This window comes from Bombina bombina, chromosome 1 (genome assembly GCF_027579735.1).
Source record: "Bombina bombina isolate aBomBom1 chromosome 1, aBomBom1.pri, whole genome shotgun sequence".
Lineage (NCBI taxonomy): Eukaryota > Metazoa > Chordata > Amphibia > Anura > Bombinatoridae > Bombina > Bombina bombina.
The window spans coordinates 1,415,704,574-1,415,728,232 of record NC_069499.1 but is presented as its reverse complement, the minus strand read 5'-3'; the positions used below and the strand labels follow the sequence as shown (position 1 = coordinate 1,415,728,232).

The following is a 23,659-nucleotide window of genomic DNA, read 5'->3' as shown; positions in this document are numbered from 1 at the left end:
TTAGCAATTAGTGCTCAAAAGATTAACCAGAGGTCAGACTTCTGGTAATTTTTAAAATGTGTCCCAAATGTCCCCCCCCCAAAAAATGTGTAGTGCCTTTATAAAAATAAAACAATTGTAGCATCTTTTAAAACAAAAAACTAACTGCACTAGGCAGTTTTTGGGGGTTATAGTTGGCAGCTGTGGTGTTTTTACATTGCGGTCTATGGGAACTGTGTGTTCCCAGTAAATATATATGTATATGCTTAGATACATATATATTTATGTGTAAATATGTGTATATACACATATTATCTGATAAATGTATATGTATATAAGCATATACATATATATTTATTTTTGCTGCCCATCAATGCACGACTTACCCCCTTCGGTGTGCCAGTTCTCATGCCGTGTCTGACGGCATGATGAGGCTCCCATTGGAGCCTATGAAAGCGCGCTCTTGTGAACGCAATGTTTCCGTGCAATGTGAACAAGAGGTTGCATTCGCATTGCACCTCACTCGTTATACCAGCACCAATTTGCGTGCACTGCTAATACTAAGTTGAGCACCAATATTGCTTTTGCAGAAGCAATATTTTGTGCTCAACTTGTAAGCTGTCCCTTAATAATCTTTTGGTTAGCAATTTATGGATGACAACAAACACATGTTAAATAATAAATATAATAGAACCAAATAACCAACAACATTTGGAGATTGATATTAGAACTTTGTTAGAAAAAATTAAAAAAATCCAAAAAATGTAGATTTGTGACCTGGTACAGATTCTAAAACCACTTAAATATGACTATTAAGTATGATTGACTGCATTGCATATGTTTAGCTAGGTCATATTTCTGGTTTATATAAATACTATGAATTCTTGCTCTCTTGGCTGTATGTGCTTTAAACACTTATAGTGAATCTCCCAAGCAGAACAATAGCCTATGTGACTGATAACAGCTGTGACTGAATTTATTTGCATAGATATTTATACTAGTAAAATTGACTTACGAACACAGACGCCATTGCTTTCATAATATCCCTGGCAGCATCGGTACCTCTTCCTGTAGTCCAACTTTACCCCATGGCGATACGCAGTGCGATACATGATCCTAAGCACACAAGCAACAAATGAAAAGAATAATACAGATGTTCATATTAAAGACAATAACTTTTGAAGGACCTGAAAAAAGACATATAAGGTAAAAAATTGATGAATAGAAATTAATAAAATTCCATAGAGGAGCAGCTTTGTCCTAATCTGTTTGAATACCCATTTGAAGTGTGTTTCCAATTCAAGGGCATTCGAATCCATTAAAAAAAAAATCTCAATTGCATTAAAGGGTCATGAAACCCAAATTTTTCTTTCATAATTCTAATAGAGCATACAATTGTATACAACGTTTGAGTTTACTTCTACTATCAAATTTGCATCATTCTTTTGGAATCATTTGTTGATGAAACATCAATGCACTACTGGAAGCTAAGAGGCATATATGTACAGCCAACAATTGCAGCTAGCTCCCAGTAGTGCATTACTGCTCCTTAGCATACCTTGGTATGGTTTTCAACAATTGATACTAATATAATGAAGCAAATTAAATAAAGTGGAAAAATGTTTAAAGTGGTATGACATATCTGAATAATGAAAGAAAACAGTTGGGTTTCATGTCCCTTTTATACATTGTATGGTGACAGCAGTATTCCAATTAATCCGAAAATACTTCTTAATTTTTTTTTTTCTTAAGTAATGGACTTATTAGCTATCATATTTCACTTTGCTTCCATACAGTTTCTTTTTGTGAAAGTCTGTGAAATTCGGTACGAAAATCTCTAGTATGGATTCCGCATAACTTTTCTAATGGGTTGGAATAAGGCTATGAGAAAACAAATGAGTAAAAAGGATTCCTCACATGAAGCTGAAGTATACATCTGGGGTTTACCATGTCTCTCATTAGGGGTCCAATTCTCAAAAACTCACGGCATGGAGAGAAATTACTAGCCTGAATCGAATACCAAATTATTGAGAATTGGGCCCTCAAAGAGGGATTTCCTGGTGTTTTGGACTGGACTAAGCTTTTTAGAAAGGACCAGACTGATGAACAGAAGGGAAGTTTCTCTCTGTGAAAAGCACATTCTGCAAAAAAAGAGTCTGCTCCTGGGGTGGTAACTAGCCTGTTAATTAGCCATTGATCGCACCTCTCTTGTGTATGCAGATTATGACCCTTTTGAAATAGTATCCCTAAGGATTATGGAGGAAATCAGACATGGACTCATTGCTCACTATGCCTAGAGGTATAAGGCTGCACCTCATTGATGAAACCCCCAGTAGGTTGAAATGTATGATTGAGGTTTGCTCAATGTCTCTCAACCAGAGGGATTGCCTGATATTTTTGGGTTGGACTGTACTTTTTTGGCAGGACCAGACTGATATAATGCAGGAAAGTTCCTCTTCATGAAAGGCACAGAAAGAGGCTTCTCCTTGGGCAGTAACTAGTCATAGACCAAACTATGATGCTTATGTTCCAGTCATGGACCCATTACCAAAAGTGGCTAAAGGAATATGGCTTCCCCTTGTTGACGAGGCCCACACTATGCTGAAACATATGTCTGGGGTTTAGCATGTCTCTCATTGAGAGAGCCATTGCCTGGTATTTTAGGGTTGTGTTGTGCTTTTCGGCAGGACCACACTGATATACTGCAAATTGATTGTTCACAGTGCTTCTCTATTTTTGTGTAGGACAGTACATCATTTCAACTTGCTGTCTAATAAAATTTCAAAAGCAAAAACAGGACACCTAAATGTTCAGTTTTTATGTCCACATCCACTAACTTGGCACTTGTTCAAAATCCTCTCCAAATTATCAGCTACAGGACAGGTAAATCGTAACAGATGGGTGAGAAAAATCCAATCAATTAAAGAGAAAAAAAAGAAAAAATACATCACTACAGCTCATGCTAACTAATTAACTTCAGTACAGCACAATTTGTATTATATAATCATAAAAGAAAGCATAAAATGATTACATACACTGTTTTACAGTAATCATATTAGTAGTATATTTAGGGTTTGGCTGTCCTAAGCACTGGGTCTGGGAAACCTGCTGCCCTTGAACCTTCCTTCTCCAAGTTAATTTGCCTCATATATTTCTCACAATCCCCAGTGGGCAATCATAGATCAGTGATTTGTTATTAAAATGATACATTTGTTGTCCCTCCTAAATTATGTTACTGTAGACATAGACCTAGTAAGTTTCCCCTTGATACTACTGTACTAGTACTTAAATGGAGGTGTTTTGAATGTTAGAACTTAGCCCTCCCTTTCTTAATTCTTAGCATATTGCGCAATTATTTTGTCCAAATCCCAAAAATCCAAGAAAAAGCTAAGAGGCCTTACTTCACAGGCTTGTGTTTAAATCTGTTTACTGTCCCGTTAATAGCATAAACATGTATTTGCTCTCTTGGTATCATTTGTTGAAAAGCATACATAGGCAGGCACAGGAGCAGCAATGCTAGATGCTGTTTGGTGGCTGCACATATGTGCTTCTTGTCATTGGCTTGATGTTGTTTAAAATTGTATGCTCTTTCTGAATCATGAAAGAAACATTTTGGGCTTCATGTCCCTTTAATGATATCAGGTCTACTTATGCAGTTTGGCCTTTTAAGATGAAAGCTTGTTTAAATAGCGTTACAGCATTACCATGGGCAAGTTAAAAGGAAGCCTATGTTGAACAACTTTGTAAAGCAGTTGTGAGGATTCCACATTGTATTTCCTTTGATTAACCCATAAACTGGCATTCCCTTTGCTTTGACAAGGTGCAGTATTTACATTGTTTAACACGGAAACTGGCATTACCTTAACTTTGCCCAGGAGCAGATTTTCCTTTGTTTAGCCCAGAAGTGTGCACTACAGTCCTTAGCCCTGAAGTGGGCCTTTCAGTACTTGGCTCTTGTCTGTCTAAATTTGCATGTGAACATCAGCTATATTGGTTTGTACAGTTTTTTTTCCTGATAACTCTTGCTTGTACCTGTTTCACAGTATAAACTATTTCTGCACACTACTTGCTATTTGCCTGTGTAACTTTCTCCTAATAAACAGGACCGTTGTATATATTTGAGTCTCCAGTCTATAGCTATGCAATCTGCTTGGTTCCCTGCTAACCCTGCGATAGGGCTCCAACCTGTTAAAGAGGCCAGAAACATGTCAGCAGTCTACCTTTACAATTAGTCTTCTCTTTAGTGGGAGCTTTGATATGAGCTGCAACAGTAGAAACTTTCTGTAATTGTTGGCAAAGCCAAAGAATCTTTGAGACCCGGTTTCTGAAATTGCGGTCAGTATAGGGAGAAATCTCTTTTTTTTGTATGAATAAAAAAGGCTCATTAGTTTCAAAGGTAGAAATGAAACCTTTTTACAAAACACGTTTTACAGTGTGAGAAAAGTTCCAAAGCCCACTATTGTGAAGCTGCTTCCATTTTTTTTTATGTCAGATATTGATATCCCATACTGGTAGTCATGTCTCTAGACCAAAACCTTGCCAAAATAAAAAGCACATATTTTAAAATAAATTAAATTAGTAAAAAATGTTTTATATAAATTATACATCATACACCTATGTACTGTATACCCATAATGCCCCAGCTCAAATGTATGACTAATTAATTTTCAAGTTTTGCTATTCTTTTGGAAGATAAAAAGCATAATTTCACTCATGTTAAATGATACATAAAATTGACTTTTTCTTGCAATTCCTGTTGTAGCATTTTCCATATTGTGCTTTTCTGTGAGCTAAAATACATTTTTAAAGTGCTTGTTCTGCTGGAAAAAAAACAAGGTGTTATTTGTGTGAGTATCTCACCATAAAGCACAGAAATTGATATGTAAATGCACGTCTAAAACCAGTTCCATCAGTAGTGTGAAATGGCTAAGCACTGAAGGGGTTAAATAGCATATTAGTTAAACAATATTTTTTTATAGTTTATGCTTACTTTTGTCGGGTACAGGTCTTAAAGTAGCTCCATATACTGTCACACGACTCAGGGGAAACTTGAGTAAATGGGTGGGCAAAAGATTCTTTCACTGCTGTGGTGAAACTGAAACAAAGCAGAGACTGAGGTCAGTGGTATAGAGTCTAGCCAAACAGATCTAAAACCTAAAACCTAAATATTAAAGAAAGTCCAGACAGAACATGCAATTTTAAGGGCCTTTTCAATTTACATATATAATCAAATTGACACCATTCTCTTGGTATCTTTTATTATTATTTCTATTATTAGTGGATACACACATATGCCTCATGTCATTCTCTCACCAGTGTCCAGTAGTGCATTGCTGCTCTGGAGCTGATGTAAACTATGTATTTAACCTGTTTGCAGCAGTTTAAGACATAATTATAAGGAACAATAATGCAATAATAAAATGCTCTAACATAACATATAACAGCATTCTATTTTTGCACTGTTTTGTCCCTTTAAATAACTGGTTTTCAAACCTGTCTCAGGCCTCCCCAACAGGCCAGGCTTTCTGGATTACCTTGGGTGAGAGCAGGTAAATAACCATGTTTACTAATCAGCTATTTCACTTGTGTTCTTCTAGTTCAGATATCCTCAAAATGTGGCCTGAGGAGAAGTTTAAAAACCAGTGCTTTAAAAGGGACATCAAACATTATGAGATCTGGTCTGCCAGAAACGGAATTTAAGAAGCAGCGGTCGTAAGACCACTGCTCCTTAACTTCTCCGCCACCTTTTAGGTGGTGGACTGAAATCATTCGATCCGATCGGGATGATTGACGGCCCCTGCTAGAGGCAGATTGGCCACCAGTGAGCAGGGGGCAGCGTTGTACAAGCATTTCACTAGAAATGCTTGTGCAATGTTAAATGCCGACAGCGCATGCTGCCGGCATTTAGCGAGGTTGAGCGGACATGACTCGCTACAGCGAATAATGTCCGCTCGACCATTAATAAATCTACCCCTAAAACTTTACCCTTAGTTTGTCAATATTTAAACAGCTAATGAAACTTTAAAAAATACATCCACATTTTACTCTCAGACTAATCTTTACTTTAAATGCATCATTTTATCTAGCACTTGTTTAGTGTTTAATGTCCCTTTAAGAACTTTACTTGCTGCTTGTTCCACTGAGCATTCCATTATTTACTGTTCATGGAGAAATCTGAATGATTGAAAAAACCTTCTAGTAGCATTTAAACTTGCATTGTGGCTTACATATAATTAAGGTGTTGATCACAATCTAGTTGATACTTTAGATAGAAATCGAGTTTGAAGTTTGATTGATAATGTCAGTATGGATTTCAAGTGATCACAATCCCATATTGCTTCTATAGATAAAATAAAGCATCAGTCCTTGCTGAAATTAATATCTCACAAAAGTCGCCGCAACTTCTCTGCTTGACAATAGTAACAAATATCTAACACCATTAGTTGTGAAAGAGAAAACTTGTGCGACTTACTTCATTGAAACTGCAGCTTCAATCTCTCCCCAAATACTTAATTGTATGAAATTGGGTTTTATTATGTAGGATAACGGTATAAATAAAAAAACATTACAAAACAAAATCATCAGAAAATCACTTAAACAGTCTACTCCAACGTGGATATCTTTTAACATTTTTTTTTATAGGTACACCATACATTTCATAACCTTGCAAGATTTCTGTTAGTGGCACCAGATTACAGTACAAGATACATCTGAAGGAAAATTGTGTCTTAGAAAATATGCTTTTTTGTTCTTGTTTTAGAAAAAAGAAATGTACAACAAATAAAATCTAGTTCACTTCTAAGTAAATGCAGAGACATATTCTGTTTCTAAAAACAAAAGTACTGTAACTTAGCATTGCAGAAATGTGACTAATTATTACCCCTTAAGGACTGGGAGTTTCAGAGGAAAACTTGCCCAATAAACCGGAGACGTTTTAGCATTTTTGCTACCAGTGTATTTAAACAGAAAGAGCCTTTTTTATTTATCTATTAAATTTAAATAATAATAATAATAATAATAATAATAATAATAACTAGTATTTATATAGCGCCTTTCTCCCAGTGGGACTCAAATCACTTTTTCAGCGCTCGCTCTCGAAATTAACCAAATTGGCAGCTGAATAGTAATAGTTGTTATTATTACCCAATTTAATGGTACTCATTTTATCAACCTTGGAAGGATGAAGGGCTGAGTCGGCACTGCTGGGATTTGAACCTGTGATCTTGGATCTTTTAAACAGGATTTTTTGTAGTTAGGGCATTGACCAACTGAACTACCTCACTGATATATATATATATATACACACACACAAACATATATATATTGGTATATTTAATTCCGTTTTGCTGCTATATGCGATCATATTAGAAAAATGTAAACTTTTTCACAAACTTTGGGTTTCTTACGAAAAATTATTTACATACTGTGCTGTCGTGATACAAATGGTTGTAAAAGCTTCTCTGGGATCCCCTTTGTTCAGAAATAGCAGACATGCATGGCTTTGCCATTGTTTTTTTTGGTAATTAGAAGGTCATTAATTGCAGCTGTGTACCACTTGTTTGAAATTCCCAGGAGTGAAGGGGTTAATCAGGTAGCTTGTAATGTTAATTTTAGCTCTAGTGTAGAGATTACCCTCCCACCTGACACCTCCCACACCCTGATCACTACCTTATCCCTCCCAAACTGCTCTCTTCCCTCCCTCACCCCATACTGGTCACCACCACCATAGGTAATGGCAGACAGTGGGGCTGATTTATTAAGCTCCGTATGGAGCTTGATGTTCCTGTTTCCGCGTGAGCCTTTAGGCTCGATGGAAACAGAAGTTATGAAGCAGCGTCTAAAGACTGCTGCTCCATAACTCGTCCGCCTGCTCTGAGGCTGCATACAGAAATCAACCTGATCGAATACAATCGGGTTGATTGACATCCCCTGCTAGCAGCTGATTGGCCGCAAATCTGCAGGGGGCGGCATTGCACCAGCATTTCACAAGAACTGCTGGTGCAATCATAAATGCTGAGAGCGTATGCTGTCGGCATTTATCGATGTGCAGCGGACATGATACGCTACATTGTATCATGTCCGCTCGCACTATGATAAATATACCCCAGTGTGTCAGTACAAAGTTTCAGGGCATTTCTTTTTTTTTTTTAATTAATTAATTTTATTTTCTGCAGTGTAGGGTTTTGTGTGTTATTTTTTGTTTCATGACAGTTAACCAGAGCTCTAAGAAAGCGCTATCCCGAGGAGTGTTAACTTCAATTGCGATCGCATTTACTTTCAACCTGTAATACGAGCAAAAAACCTGCAATAAACCCCTTTCGCTTGCGCTTAACTGTTGGCGCTCAACTCATAAACTGTCCTTCAGTGTCTGGAACCAAATAGGAAGAGAATGGTCTGCAGGCTCTTGTCAGTAAAACTGTAGAGTAGCCTGTAAAAAGGCTATGGATCAATACTGTAATTAATATCTCATAATGGTTTGCTCAAGTTGTTATTGTCTATCAGCTAGATTACGAGTTTGGCGTTATGAGTGAAAAAGCAGCGTTATGGCCCATAATGCTTCATTTTCCCTAATGCTGCTATTACGAGTCTTGTCAGTATAGGTGTACTGCACACCTTTTAGCCTGTCACGCAATGTCAGTACCACACTTTTCAATGGGACTCCCATAGCGCTGGTATTATGAGTTTGCCTGGGAGGCCAAAACGTGAGCAGTACACTATAACCACAAGATCCGTACCACCATCTAAAGTCAGTAGTTATGAGTTTTACGCTACAAAACTGTAGCATAAAACTCATAACTAAAGTGTTAAAAAGTACACTAACACCCATAAACTACCTATTAACCCCTAAACCGAGGCCCTCCCGCAACGCACACACTATAATAAATGTATTAACCCCTAATCTGCTGTTCTCAACATCGCCGTCACTATTAAAATATATTAACCCCTATTCCGTCACTCCCCGACATCATCGCTACTATAATAACGTTATTTACCCCTAAACCGCCGCCCTCCCACATAAAAAACACTATTTAAATATTATTAACCCCTAATCTGCCGTCCGCCCACACCACCGCTATAATAAACCTATTAATCCCTAAACCGCAAGCCCCCCACAATGAGATATACTAAAATAAACTATTAACCCCTAAACCGAAAGCCCCCCAGAACGAAATATACTATAATATACCTATTAAACCCTAAACCTAACGACCCCCTAAATTTATATTAAAATTACAATTTCCCTATCTTAAATTAAATTAATACTTTCCTGTCAAATTAAATAAATAAATTTTAAACTAACAATTAAAATAAGATAATTATTAAACTACAACTAAACTAACTTCCAATTAAAATAAACTAAACTACACATTAAAAAAATCCTAACACTACTCTAAAAATTACAAAAAGTATCTAATTACCAAAAATAATAAAATAACTAAATTACGAAAAATAAGAAACAAATGATAGCCCTATCAAAATAAAAAAGCCCCCCCAAAATAAAAAAAAAACCCTAGCCTGCAATAAACTACCAATGGCCCTTAAAAGGGCCTTTTGGGGGGCATTGCCCCAAAGATAAAAGCTCTTTTACCTGTAAAAAAATACAAACACCCCCCAACAGTAAAACCCACCACCCCCAAAACCAACCCTCCAAAATAAAATAACTATCTAAAAAAAACTAAGCTCCCCATTGCCCTGAAAAGGGCATTTGTATGGGCATTGCCCTTAAAAGGGCATTTAGCTCTTTTACATGCCCAGACCCTAAACTAAAAATAAAACCCACCCAAAAAGCCCTTTAAAAAAACCTAACACTAACCCCCGACGATACACTTACAATTCTTGAAGTCCCGCTTGAAGGATCCATCCAGCCTGCAAAGTCATCATCCATGCGGAAAGAAGTCTTCATCCAGACGGCCTCTTCTATCTTCATCCATCCGGCGAAGTCCTCATCAAGGCAGCAAGAAGCCTTCATCCAGACGACATCTTCTATTTTCATCCATCCGGCATGGAGCGGGTCCATCCTGAAGACATCCGGCGTGGAGCATCCTCTTCATACGGTCTCTGCCGTACACTGGATCTTCAATGCAAGTGACGTCATCCAAGATGGCGTCCCTTGCATTCCTATTGGCTGAAAGATTTCAATCAGCCAATAGGATTAGAGCTGCTAAAATCCTATTGGCTGTTCCAATCAGCCAATAGGATTGAGCTCTCACCCTATTGGCTGTTCCAATCAGCCAATAGGATTGAGCTCTCATTCTATTGGCTGATTGGAACAGCCAATAGCATGAGAGCTCAATCCTATTGGCTGATTGGAACAGCCAATAGGATTTTAGCAGCTCTAATCCTATTGGCTAATTGAAATCTTTCAGCCAATAGCAATGCAAGGGACGCCATCTTGGATGAAGTCACTTGCATTGAAGTTCCAGTGTACGACGGAGACCGTATGAAGAGGATACTCCACGCCTTCTTCCATGTCTTCAGGATGGACCCGCTCCGCACGGGATGGATGAAGATGGAAGATGCCATCTGGATGAAGACTGCTTGCCGCCTGGATGAGGACTTCACTGGATGGATGAAGATCGAAGAGACCGCCTGAATGAAGGCTTCCTGCCACATGGATGATGACTTCACCGGCTGGATGGATCTTTCAAGTGGGACTTCAAGAACTGTAAGTGGATCGTCGGGGGTTAGTGTTAGGTTTTTTTAAAGGGTTTTTTGGGTGGGTTTTATTTTTAGTTTAGGGTCTGGGCATGTAAAAGAGCTAAATGCCCTTTTAAGGGCAATGGCCATACAAATGCCCTTTTCAGAGAATTGGGGAGCTTAGTTTTTTTTTAGATAGTTATTTTATTTGGGGGGGTTCGGTGTGGGGGTGGTGGGTTTTACAATTGGGGGGGTGCTTGTATTTTTTTTTTACAGGTAAAAGAGCTGTTATCTTTGGGGCAATGCCCCACAAAAGGCCCTTTTAAGGTCCATTGGTAGTTTATTGTAGGCTAGGGTTTTTTTTATTTTGGGGGGCTTTTTTATTTTGATAGAGCTATTAGATTAGGTGTAATTCTTTTTTATTTTTGATAATTTGTTTCTTAATCTTTGTAATTTAGTGTTTTTTTAATGTAATTTACTTATTTTTATTTTTTAGTAATTTTAACGTTTTTTTTTCTTATAATGTTAGGTTTCTTTCATGTAATTAGCAAGAGTCCATGAGCTAGTGACGTATGGGATATACATTCCTACCAGGAGGGGCAAAGTTTCCCAAACCTCAAAATGCCTATAAATACACCCCTCACCACACCCACAAATCAGTTTTTACAAACTTTGCCTCCTATGGAGGTGGTGAAGTAAGTTTGTGCTAGATTCTACGTTGATATGCGCTCCGCAGCAGGTTGGAGCCCGGTTTTCCTCTCAGCGTGCAGTGAATGTCAGAGGGATGTGAGGAGAGTATTGCCTGTTTGAATTCAATGATCTCCTTCTACGGGGTCTATTTCATAGGTTCTCTGTTATCGGTCGTAGAGATTCATCTCTTACCTCCCTTTTCAGATCGACGATATACTCTTATATATATACCATTACCTCTGCTGATTTTCGTTTCAGTACTGGTTTGGCTTTCTACAAACATGTAGATGAGTGTCCTGGGGTAAGTAAGTCTTATTTTCTGTGACACTCTAAGCTATGGTTGGGCACTTTTTTAATAAAGTTCTAAATATATGTATTCAAACATTTATTTGCCTTGACTCAGGATGTTCAACATTCCTTATTTTCAGACAGTCAGTTTCATATTTGGGATAATGCATTTGAATCAATCATTTTTCTTACCTTAAAAATTTGACTTTTTTTCCCTGTGGGCTGTTAGGCTCACGGGGGCTGAAAATGCTTCATTTTATTGCGTCATTTTTGGCGCAGACTTTTTTGGCGCAAAAAATCTTTGAGATTACCGATCAATATTTTGGAACTCCGTGCAATTTTCAGAGCTCTTCAGTCTTGGCCTCTTCTGAAGAGAGAAACGTTCATTTGTTTTCAGACAGACAATGTCACAACTGTGGCATACATCAATCATCAAGGAGGGACTCACAGTCCTCTGGCTATGAAAGAAGTATCTCGAATTCTGGTTTGGGCGGAATCCAGCTCCTGTCTAATCTCTGCGGTTCATATCCCAGGTATAGACAATTGGGAAGCGGATTATCTCAGTCGCCAAACCGGGCGAATGGTCTCTTCACCCAGAGGTATTTCTTCAGATTGTTCAAATGTGGGAACTTCCAGAAATAGATCTGATGGCGTCTCATCTAAACAAGAAACTTCCCAGGTATCTGTCCAGATCCCGGGATCCTCAGGCGGAGGCAGTGGATGCATTATCACTTCCTTGGAAGTATCATCCTGCCTATATCTTTCTGCCTCTAGTTCTTCTTCCAAGAGTAATCTCCAAGATTCTGAAGGAATGCTCGTTTGTTCTGCTGGTAAGTCCGGCATGGCCTCACAGGTTTTGGTATGCGGATCTTGTCCGGATGGCCTCTTGCCAACCGTGGACTCTTCCGTTAAGACCAGACCTTCTGTCGCAAGGTCCTTTTTTCCATCAGGATCTCAAATCCTTAAATTTAAAGGTATGGAGATTGAACGCTTGATTCTTGGTCAAAGAGGTTTCTCTGACTCTGTGATTAATACTATGTTACAGGCTCGTAAATCTGTATCTAGAGAGATATATTATAGAGTCTGGAAGACTTATATTTCTTGGTGTCCTTCTCATCATTTTTCTTGGCATTCTTTTAGAATACCGAGAATTTTACAGCTTCTTCAGGATGGTTTAGATAAGGGTTTGTCCGCAAGTTCCTTGAAAGGACAAATCTCTGCTCTTTCTGTTCTTTTTCACAGAAAGATTGCTAATCTTCCTGATATTCATTGTTTTGTACAAGCTTTGGTTCATATAAAACCTGTCATTAAGTCAATTTCTCCTCCTTGGAGTTTGAATTTGGTTCTGGGGGCTCTTCAAGCTCCTCCTTTTGAACCCATGCATTCATTGGACATTAAATTACTTTCATGGAAAGTTTTGTTCCTTTTGGCAATCTCTTCTGCCAGAAGAGTCTCTGAATTATCTGCTCTTTCTTGTGAGTCTCCTTTTCTGATTTTTCATCAGGATAAGGCGGTGTTGCGAACTTCTTTTGAATTTTTACCTAAGGTTGTGAATTCCAACAACATTAGTAGAGAAATTGTGTTTCCTTCATTATGTCCTAATCCTAAGAATTCTAAGGAGAAATCGTTGCATTCTTTGGATGTTGTTAGAGCTTTGAAATATTATGTTGAAGCTACTAGGTCTTTCCGAAAGACTTCTAGTCTATTTGTTATCTTTTCCGGTTCTAGAAAAGGCCAGAAAGCTTCTGCCATTTCTTTGGCATCTTGGTTGAAATCTTTAATTCATCATGCCTATGTCGAGTCGGGTAAAACTCCGCCTCAAAGGATTACAGCTCATTCTACTAGGTCAGTTTCTACTTCCTGGGCGTTTAGGAATGAAGCTTCGGTTGATCAGATTTGCAAAGCAGCAACTTGGTCCTCTTTGCATACTTTTACTAAATTCTACCATTTTGATGTGTTTTCTTCTTCTGAAGCAGTTTTTGGTAGAAAAGTACTTCAGGCAGCGGTTTCAGTTTGAATCTTCTGCTTATGTTTTCATTAAACTTTATTTTGGGTGTGGATTATTTTCAGCAGGAATTGGCTGTCTTTATTTTATCCCTCCCTCTCTAGTGACTCTTGCGTGGAAAGATCCACATCTTGGGTAGTCATTATCCCATACGTCACTAGCTCATGGACTCTTGCTAATTACATGAAAGAAAACATAATTTATGTAAGAACTTACCTGATAAATTCATTTCTTTCATATTAGCAAGAGTCCATGAGGCCCACCCTTTTTGTGGTGGTTATGATTTTTTTGTATAAAGCACAATTATTCCAATTCCTTATTTTATATGCTTTCGCACTTTTTTCTTACCACCCCACTTCTTGGCTATTTGTTAAACTGATTTGTGGGTGTGGTGAGGGGTGTATTTATAGGCATTTTGAGGTTTGGGAAACTTTGCCCCTCCTGGTAGGAATGTATATCCCATACGTCACTAGCTCATGGACTCTTGCTAATATGAAAGAAATGAATTTATCAGGTAAGTTCTTACATAAATTATGTTTTTAGTGTAAGGCAGGTTAGGTTTTCTTTCACAGGTAAGTTTGTATTTATTTTAACTAGGTAGTTAGTAAATAGTTAATAACTATTTACTAACTAGTCTACCTAGTTAAAATAATTACAAACTTACCTGTGAAATAAAAATAAAACCTAAGCTAGCTACAATATAACTATTAGTTATATTGTAGCTAGCTTAGGTATTATTTCACAGGTAAGTATGTATTTAGTTTTAAATAAGTATTATTTAGTTAATTATTGTAACTTTAGTTTAGCTGTATTTTAATTATGTTAAAGTTAGGGGGTGTTAGGCTTAGGGTTACGTTAGGGTTAGGGGTTAATGGATTTATTTAGTGGTAGTGATGTGGGAGGCCAGAGGTTTAGGGGTTAATAACTTTAGTATAGTGGCGGCGACATCGGGAGTGGCAGATTAGGGGTTAAAAGTTTTATGTAGGTGGTGGCGATGTTGGGGTCGGCAGATTAGGGGTTAATAACTGTATGTAGGTGGCGGCGATGTCGGGGGCAGCAGATTAGGGGGTAATAACTGTATGTAGGTGGCGGCGATGTTGGGGCGGCAGATTAGGGGTGTTTAGACTATGGGTTTATGTTAGGGTGTTAGGTTTAAACATAACTTTTTATTTCCCCATAGACATCAATGGGGCTGCGTTACAGAGCTTTTCATTCCGCGATCGCAGGTGTTAGGCTTTTTTTTTGCCGGCTCTCCCCATTGATGTCTATGGGGAAATTGTGCATGAGCAGGTCAAAGCAGCGCTTGTTTTCGGTGCGGCATGGAGCTCAACGCAACCATATCGCCCGCACAAGTCTGCTTTTTTTAAAACTTGTAATACCAGCGCTATAGGGAGGTGAAATAACACTGTTTTTGTGGCGGTCGTTAAAATTCCTATAGCGCTCAAAACTCGTAATCTAGCTGTATGTTTGTTGCAGTTCCTATATTCTGACACTGAGGTATTACAGTGAAACGGGTGGGTTTTCTGCAGTTAATAAAAAGTTCTTGAAGTTGAACAATGGTGGATTTGTGAGTTCTGCAAATTTTATAACGTAAAATTATTACAAATACCAGAAGATCTGTCCAAAACCTGGCATCAGAATAGAAGGAGAAGGCAAGCTCTTTAACCAAGAAGCAGTTCCAGTCAGTCCACAGATAACTTAGTACAGGAATCAGACAGGTAGCATGAGCCAGAAATTGTGCCAAGGTCAGAACCGGGTGGATAGATCAGGAACAGAATTTCTTCAGTCTTTATTAAAAATAGCACGGGGCGGAGTTAACTGCCGTGCAGCTCAGTCGCATTTGTTAGGAGCTCCAGACTTTTTAGCTATAGAAAACTCATAAAAATAAGATTTAAGCTGCTTAATCTTTACTATTTGTGAGATATCCTCTAGAAAAACCTATTAGGTGTCCCCTGCCTGGATTAGAGAGAAGAGTACCGTTTTTACAGGAAGGAAAATCCTCTTTACATTACGCCAAGACACTGGTGACTGGCGGCCATCTGCATTTGACTCCGGAGGGTCGGGGCTCCGCTCCGGAGTGGCTGTGCAGCTCAGTCAAAGCTTGGATAAAGGAGAGGAGATCCAAAGAGAAGAACTACCTGTGGGGACAACGGGCCAGCCTTCTCCGACTGCAGGACTTAGCCGCAATCCGCTGTTATATGCAGTTCCAGAGGATTGGTCACGCTTCACCTCCGGGAGGTAAAGATTCGAGCAGAGACCAGTCGGATCCCCTTACGGAGGGGACATAGAGACAGTTGAGGACAGCTGAGAAGGTTGAGACCTTTTCATAAACATCAGCCTGGTTTGGCGCGAAGCGCGGCCATATTGCCGCGAGTGCAGAGCAACTATCTATCGGAGGTAAGAAGAACCCCACACACTTGCGAGCTAAACTTACCTCTCTAAGCAGTATAAACGAACGTAGCCCCATGCAGAAGTTTTGAGGGCTGTCAGCGACACATGAAGCATTGTAGGGGCCCCGGTATGAGGCGGATACTCCCAGAGACACTAAGTTAGGCCTGTATGAGCAACCGGGCCTGATCAGAGAAGAAGACAATACTGTGGACACGGGCCTGGCCTGCTCTTTACCCTACTCTAAACGAGCACCACACAGACATCACAGCATTACCATCAGTGGCTGTACTGGGTTCCGCTCCGGAGCCGAAGAACTAATCCGCACCAGTGGACTTGAGGAAGTGGGGGATTAGCTGATCCGGCCTTAGGCAACGCATAGCTCTCAAACTTCTTCTGACCAATCGGACATCTTGCGCCTTCCGCGCGGACTACTGGGGAGCAGCGGAGGAGGTGAGAGATTTGTCGGAGTCCCCTGTGTGTTCCTGGAGCAGCGCCGAGGTGAGACTTTTGGGTGCTGGGCCTGTGGGGGCCTTCTGGCGCGAACTGCGGCCATTTTGCTTGCTTGGGGAGAGGGTACCCGGTGGGTCTTGAGGCCTCCAGATCTGCTGGAAATATTCTGCTCAGCTTCAGGACAACAAGCAGACCCTCCAGAGAGGCCGAAACGAAACTTTCCCACTGAGACAGACCGGGTGAGTTATATGTAAATTCCCTCACAGCTGCAGGGGGCTACTTGTCTTTTGACATTAATACAGTGCTGGTACCCCGCATACAGGAGATAGAATCCTGACCTCCAAGCTAAGCTTTACATCGCACTAGACTTGGGTACTGGATAATACTTCAGAGACATTTCTTACTCCACAATTGGGCCTGTTGGCTCCCTTAAAAACTGCCCCACTTCCCTAAGTTACCACCTTACACCATTTGGCAGTTCCTGTTTAGTATTTGCTGGAGCTACAAGTACTGTGTTGAATTTGTGTCCTGACCACAGAACAAAAATACTTGGCTTATATTACCCCACATACCTAGTCTGGGGATACTCCTCACCACTGTGCAGTATTTCAGTTGCATGGACATTTTTGGAACAGATCTGCAATCTCAAAAATAGCCTTGTCTCATATAGTTTTGTTCATTGACCTTTTTTTTTTTTTTTTTTTTTTTTTGTATCAGATTGAGCAGATTCACAGGCTGCATATTTTATAGTATAGCTGCTGTGTCAGCTCAGGTGTCCCTGTCCTTCAAGTTCAGGGTGTAGTGTTTTTGATTTAACCTGCCTTTTTCCTCCAACAGGTTCCATCTTATGGTGCACACACCAGTTAGAGACAGCATATCTCCCAATAACACTATTGTTTAGGTGTCACTTTGGCGCCACTTTAGTGCCACTCCAATACATAACTTTCACTACTACTATTACTGGGGGGCACACGGACCCAGATAGGGATTTGAGCAATCATCCTCTTGCTTGGTTTTAATCTAGGGTAGACCTAGAACACATTGACAGTTTAGAACAGATATTATATACACTTTGTTCTGCAACTTCAAGACACAAGCCTTTACAAGCTGGTGCATAGGCATTACATCCTATAAAGCTATGCCCCCAACACCCAGCCCTACTTAGTTAGGCTTTGATACATACCAGCCTCATCTCGACTACTGGGTGTACGCTTCAAACTAGCCTGGTGCAAAATTAGTCTAAGTTTCCAGGTTCATTTGGGCTACTCTGATAGACGTTACCATATACCCTAAAGTACAGCTTAGTGTAAGAGTGTGTCTAGGTTTTAGAACAATACAGAGTCTCACCCTAAAGTTTATACCCAAGTAACTGCACGCTACAGAGTCACACCTCGAGGGCCCTAGTGGGAAGTTTCTTTGGATTGGTATTTACCGTATAGCTAGATTGTATATCTAACCTTCTTGCCTCTGTTTGTTTGCCTTTCCCTCACCTCCCCGCTCCCACTCGGCTTGTCTGTGTGGGTCACATCCAATCTCCCGTCCCCTTCCTTCGGGTCGTATCCCCATCTTCCCTGAGGTGAGGGTTCAGGGTTGACTTATTGTATGTAAGTGTTAGTATACAACATGTGAGCCTTATATCCTTTTTGGCGATCAGCCCCGCTCTGCAACACTTAGAGTAATGTATAACTTTTTTATGTGATATGACTCACTAACCTATTTTCTTTGCAGCAGAACAGTACAGCCTTTTGTAATTCTATCCTAGGCTCACCGGGATTAGAGTACATCGACTACATATAGCCCTAACAACATGCCACACCTGGGTAGGAAGCCCCTTAAATCAGCTTCAAAAACCAAGAAGACAGTCTATGACCACTTCTCACAACGACCCAAGAGCCCAGCCATGGATCCACAAGGAGAGATGAGTGATCATGATTCACAGGATGAAGAGTCCCAATCAAGTATCCAATCTGCGTCAGCCTCACAACACTTCATCACTGAGAAATCATTAAAGAAATTGCTGGCCTCGCAGACTAAATTAATCACACAGAAAATTCAGCGAAGTTCAGCGGAGCTTAAAAAAGAGATCTCAGAAGTTGGGGAGAGAGTGGATGCTCTAGAAAGGAAACAAGATGACTTGGTGGTGGATCAGTCCAATCTCTTAGCCTACTCTGAATGTTTGGCTGACCAAATCTCCCAACTGGAACTTAAAGTGGCAGATGTGGAGGACAGGTCCAGGCGCAATAATATCAGATTTCGTGGTATCCCGGAAACAGTCGCGCCATCCGATCTTCAAGACTTCTTGAAGGAACTCTTTCACCAGTTGATAGGTAGCCCAGAGGGTTTGACCGCCACCATGGAACGGGCACACAGAGCACTCCGTGCTAGAAATGTGGCATAAGATAAACCACGAGATGTAATAGTTTGCTTTCACAGCTTCCTATACAAGGATAGGCTGATGCAGGCAGCCTTCAAGAAACCATCTCTGAGCGAGAAATTCAAAGACATACAGCTTCTTCCTGACCTCTCGGCTTACACTCTACAACAGAGACGCCACTATCAATCAGTCACCACCACTCTCAGAAAAAACAACATCAAATATAGATGGGGTTTCCCAACTCGCCTCATTATCTCCAAAGACAATCAAACCTTTGTAGCTACAACTTTAGCCCAAAGCCTAACTCTCCTCACTAACTGGGGACTCAGACCTGAGCCACCTCCTCAACAGGATCCTCCTCACCCTAAGTTGCGGGCTTCCGCTCCTGAGTGGACTGTTAATGAACGCAGAGCCAAAAGAGCAAAACTTCCTCAGCCCACAGGCATCCCCTAATTCTTGGGGTTAGCCTTATTCAACCATCATTTGGGACAAATGTTGCTCCTCACTTACAACCACCCGGTGGTTTACTGTTGCTCAGGTTCACTGTACTGTTCTGTGTTTACATCACATGCTAAACATATTTTGCTTAAGTATGTTCTGTTGGTTATTATGTTGTTGTTATCTAACAGTTTATTTAGTGCATTTATTAGTGTTAATTTATATTTAAGTATTCACTTACCGCAGAGCGGGGCTGTTGTTAGGTATGCTCTCTATATTGTGTACCTAAGAGTAATCTCCTCAACTGCTCTGCCCCCACATAGAAGTCCACTTTAGGACTCTTTGAGGTGGACTAATTCCACCACACTTTTGAGCACTCTCTCTGGTGCTCCCCCTCCCCCGCCCTCCCCTTTTCTTGCTGTTTCTTCCCTCCTTCACTCGATCCACAACACAAGTTAGATTTTTCAATAAGTCCTACTCTCCCATCCTTACCACTGACTATGTCTACTATTAGGCTTCTGACTCATAATGTTAGAGGTCTTAACTCGCCTCACAAACGTAGCCTGCTACTCAGGACGTTGAGCCATCACAACCCTGATGTGGTATTCCTCCAGGAGACCCACTGGCTTGACAAGGAACCCCTCAGGCTCATTACTAAGTCCTATACCCACATGGAAGTTGCCTCTTACACTAAAAAAGCCAGAGGGGTGGCGATATTGTTACACAAGTGCCTGGTCTTTGAAAAGGTACAAGTTATCAGTGATCCCCAGGCAAGATATGTTATCCTGATCTGTAAAATAAATCATGTCACTTATACCCTAGTGTCCGTATATCTTCCAAACTCTAAACAGCCACGTTTCCTCAAACACATTCTTCATGTCCTTTCCCAAGTCCAACAGGGGAGAGTCCTTATAGCAGGGGACTTTAACATGGTCTGGGACCACTCGATAGATAGAAAACCTAGGTCCACAGACCCAGCACCCTCTCTAGCTAAACAACTCTCACACAGTTTCCGCCAAATAATGACTGCCTCGGGCTTGTATGACATATGGAGAGCCCTACACCCCAGGGATCACGACTACACCCATTTCTCACACCCTCACAAATTATACTCCAGGCTCGATTACATCTTTTCTACAGCTGACTCTTTAGACTTAGTTAAGAAGGCCAAAATCTCCCTCTGCCCCTGGTCCGACCATGACTCAGTTCAGGCTGACATAATTTCCACTAACACCACTCATATTAGACCTAAATGGAGACTGCCCCACCAGATTCTAGAGGACATACCCTTTAGGGAGGAACTTCGTAGAGATATCACCCAATTTATTCAAACTAATGATAATCATTCGGTTAGGGACGACACATTATGGGGCGCGGCGAAAGCTACAATTAGAGGTCTTTTTATCACTAAACAATCGCATCTTAGAAAGCAGGCAGGCCTCACTCTCTCACAGGCCCATATTAAGTTGAGACAACTAGAGGCGTGCAATAGAGTTACAGTCTCGGCAGAGACCACCTCTCAAATTATTGAGATTAAAGACCACATATCCAGGATCGAACTGCGCAGAACCCAACTTAACCTCACCAAGCTCAAACACTTATTTTACTATAAAGGTAATAAAGCCGATACTCCAGATTAGGGGCATCCAGGATCCATTCCATTCAATCATCGGGATCTCATCTCCAAATCCCGTCCCAGATAGGTGAGGCGTTTGCCGACTACTATGCCAAGCTCTATAATATAGCCACGGCTGAGTCTCCTAGATCCTCTTCTCAAGAGGTAATGGAAACTTTCCTTAAGACTCTATCGCTACCCACTCTGGCCCCAGAACAACGGGATGTCTTGAGCTCCCCCTTCTCTCTTCCAGAGGTCTTGAGAGTTATTAAGAACGCAAAGTCTTTTAAGGCCCCTGGCCCGGACGGTTACCCGGCCCACTTCTATAAAACCTATACCCAGGAACTTGCCCCGTTACTGCTAAAATTCTATAACTTGGCTAGAGAGGAAGGCAGCTTTGGGAGTGAATTTCTTGAGGCTAACATTATCACCATCCTCAAGCCGGACAAGGACCCATCGCTCTGCGCGAGTTACAGGCCCATCTCTTTGATAAACACGGACATTAAGTTCTATTCAAAGATTCTGGCCAATCGTCTCTCCAACCTTCTACCTTCCCTTATTGACCCGGATCAGGTAGGATTTGTCCCCCTTCGAGAGGGTCCGGACAACACGAGGCGTCTCCTTAACATACTCACTTCCGCCTCACGACTCGGGAGGCCGCTCGCGGTCATCTCTCTCGACGCTGAGAAGGCCTTTGACCGGGTCAGATGGCAATACCTTTGGGCAGTCCTTGAGAGATTCCATTTCCCTCCCGATTTCATAGCGGCCATCCAGGCTCTCTACTCCTATCCTACCGCCTCTGTGAGAGGCTTGGGCTTTCACTCCTCTCTCTTCTCTATCACTAATGGGACCAGGCAGGGGTGCCCCCTCTCGCCGCTCTTGTTTGCTCTTTCAATAGAACCTTTGGCTGAGCAGATTAGGTCTGACCCCCAAATCAAAGGTGTCACCTTGTCAGGCACCTCGCACAAAATCGCACTTTTTGCCGACGACGTTACCCTTTTTTTGTCTCATCCTGAGCGGGGGATCCCCAGACTTCTTGATTTGCTCACCACGTTCGGGGCCCATTCTTATTACAAGTTAAATCTGTCAAAAACGCAAGTGTACACGCCAGGGTTCACCAGTACACAATTAGTCCCCCTCACCGAGACCTATAAATTCAATTGGACTGAACATTCTGTTCATCACTTGGGTATTAGGATTTCTAGCAGCCTTCCACAAACAATTAAAGATAACTATCTTCCTCTCCTGACCTCCCTCCGTTCCCTGAGGAAGGACTGGAATCTCCAGCATGTATCCTGGCTGGGTAGGATTGCGGCGCTGAAGATGTCGTTCCTCCCCAGGCTTACGTACCTATTCCGCTGCCTCCCCATTAACTTACCGAGACACCTGCTTCTCCAATTCCAGAGCGGGTTTATTAAATTTATCTGGATGGATAAACCCCCCAGAGTCGCGCATAGAGTGCTCCAACTCCCTAAGTCCATGGGGGGCATAGCTTCTCCGTCAGTGACACGATATTATGAGGGTGCAATGCTAACCCATGTTTCCCAATGGGGGGTTAGGTCGTCGGATGCCAAATGGAAATCCATAGAACAGGCCTCACTGCCTTTCCAAATTACCCTACGGGACCTAATTTGGACCCCCCCACATTGTCGAAGAGAGTTGGCCTTAACCAATCCTGTTGTACATGAATGTCTCAGCTTTTGGGATAAAATACGCCACCATCCTCACGTTGCCCCACACCCTTCCCCAGTTACCTCCTTAGCGGGCCTCCTCTCGGGTTTACAAGACTCTCATCCTAATAAATGGGCCCAATTAGGTATTAATAGTATTTCGGACCTTTGGTCCACGGCTCCCCGTGACTCTTTTAAACAACTATCTCAAATTAGTGCAGAGGATCAGGTCCCTTCGTATTTACCCTTTGAATACCAGAGGATCAAGAGTTTTCTTTGCAGTTGGGGTTTTAAACCCAGCCTAAACCGCCCATTAACCTTATGGGAGTCCATCTGGATCAGGGGAGAGTGATTGTGCAGGCCCTTATCTATCCACTATACGCTACTAGGTGGTTCGCAGAACCCAGAAACTCCTAACCACCTGTCTCGCTGGGAGACGCTAATGGGTAGGCGCACGTCTCCCGAGGAGTGGGAACGGGCTTTCTCCTTGACCCAGAAAGCTATCCATTGTACAACGCTATACGAAACTTATTTTAAACTTCTATCTCACTGGTACTATGTACCTACCAGGTTAGCAAAAATATTCCCGAATGTGTCCCCCAACTGTTGGCGAAATTGCGGACATAGGGGTAATGCACTACACATCTGGTGGGAATGTCCCGGGATCCAGCCTCTTTGGCAAAAGTGCTTCTCGGTGCTACAGGATATGGGCATCAGGATTCCTAGGCTGTTTGCATCAGCCCTTCTTCACCAAAACTTACACTCACTTCCTAAAAACCATGCATATTTTTGCATCTACCTGTTTTTGACTGTGAAATACTCTATTGCATGCTCCTGGAAGAAGGAAAGAGCCCCAAGTTGGGCGGTGATCCGCAATAATATGGCCTACATGTACACGATGGAAAAGGATATTTTTTACAAGTTAAATAAATCTGACCTATTTGAGTTGATTTGGGCTGACTGGAAGGAGTCCTACAACACAGACTGGAAGCCCAACGTGACCGCTCAGGACGCATAGACCCCAGACTGTGCCTCCCCTTAGTCTGCCCTCTTTCGAGTTTATCAGGATGCCTTACCAGGACAACCCTTCCTCTCCTTCTCTGTCTTCTGTCTATCCCCCT

At 41.3% G+C, this 23,659-nt stretch overlaps 1 protein-coding gene across 1 annotated transcript in view; it reads right to left on the bottom strand.

Moving 5' to 3' along the window:
• The window catches only part of PEAR1 (platelet endothelial aggregation receptor 1), a 281,847-nt gene that overhangs the window by 132,748 nt on the left and 125,440 nt on the right, over positions 1-23,659 (bottom strand). The window contains exons 3-4 of the mRNA XM_053705337.1: positions 4,970-5,074; positions 995-1,095 (exon numbers count right to left, since the gene is read on the bottom strand). Of these exons, the coding sequence (XP_053561312.1) occupies positions 995-1,095; positions 4,970-5,074 (206 nt within the window). The remainder of the gene's footprint in view (positions 1-994; positions 1,096-4,969; positions 5,075-23,659) is intronic.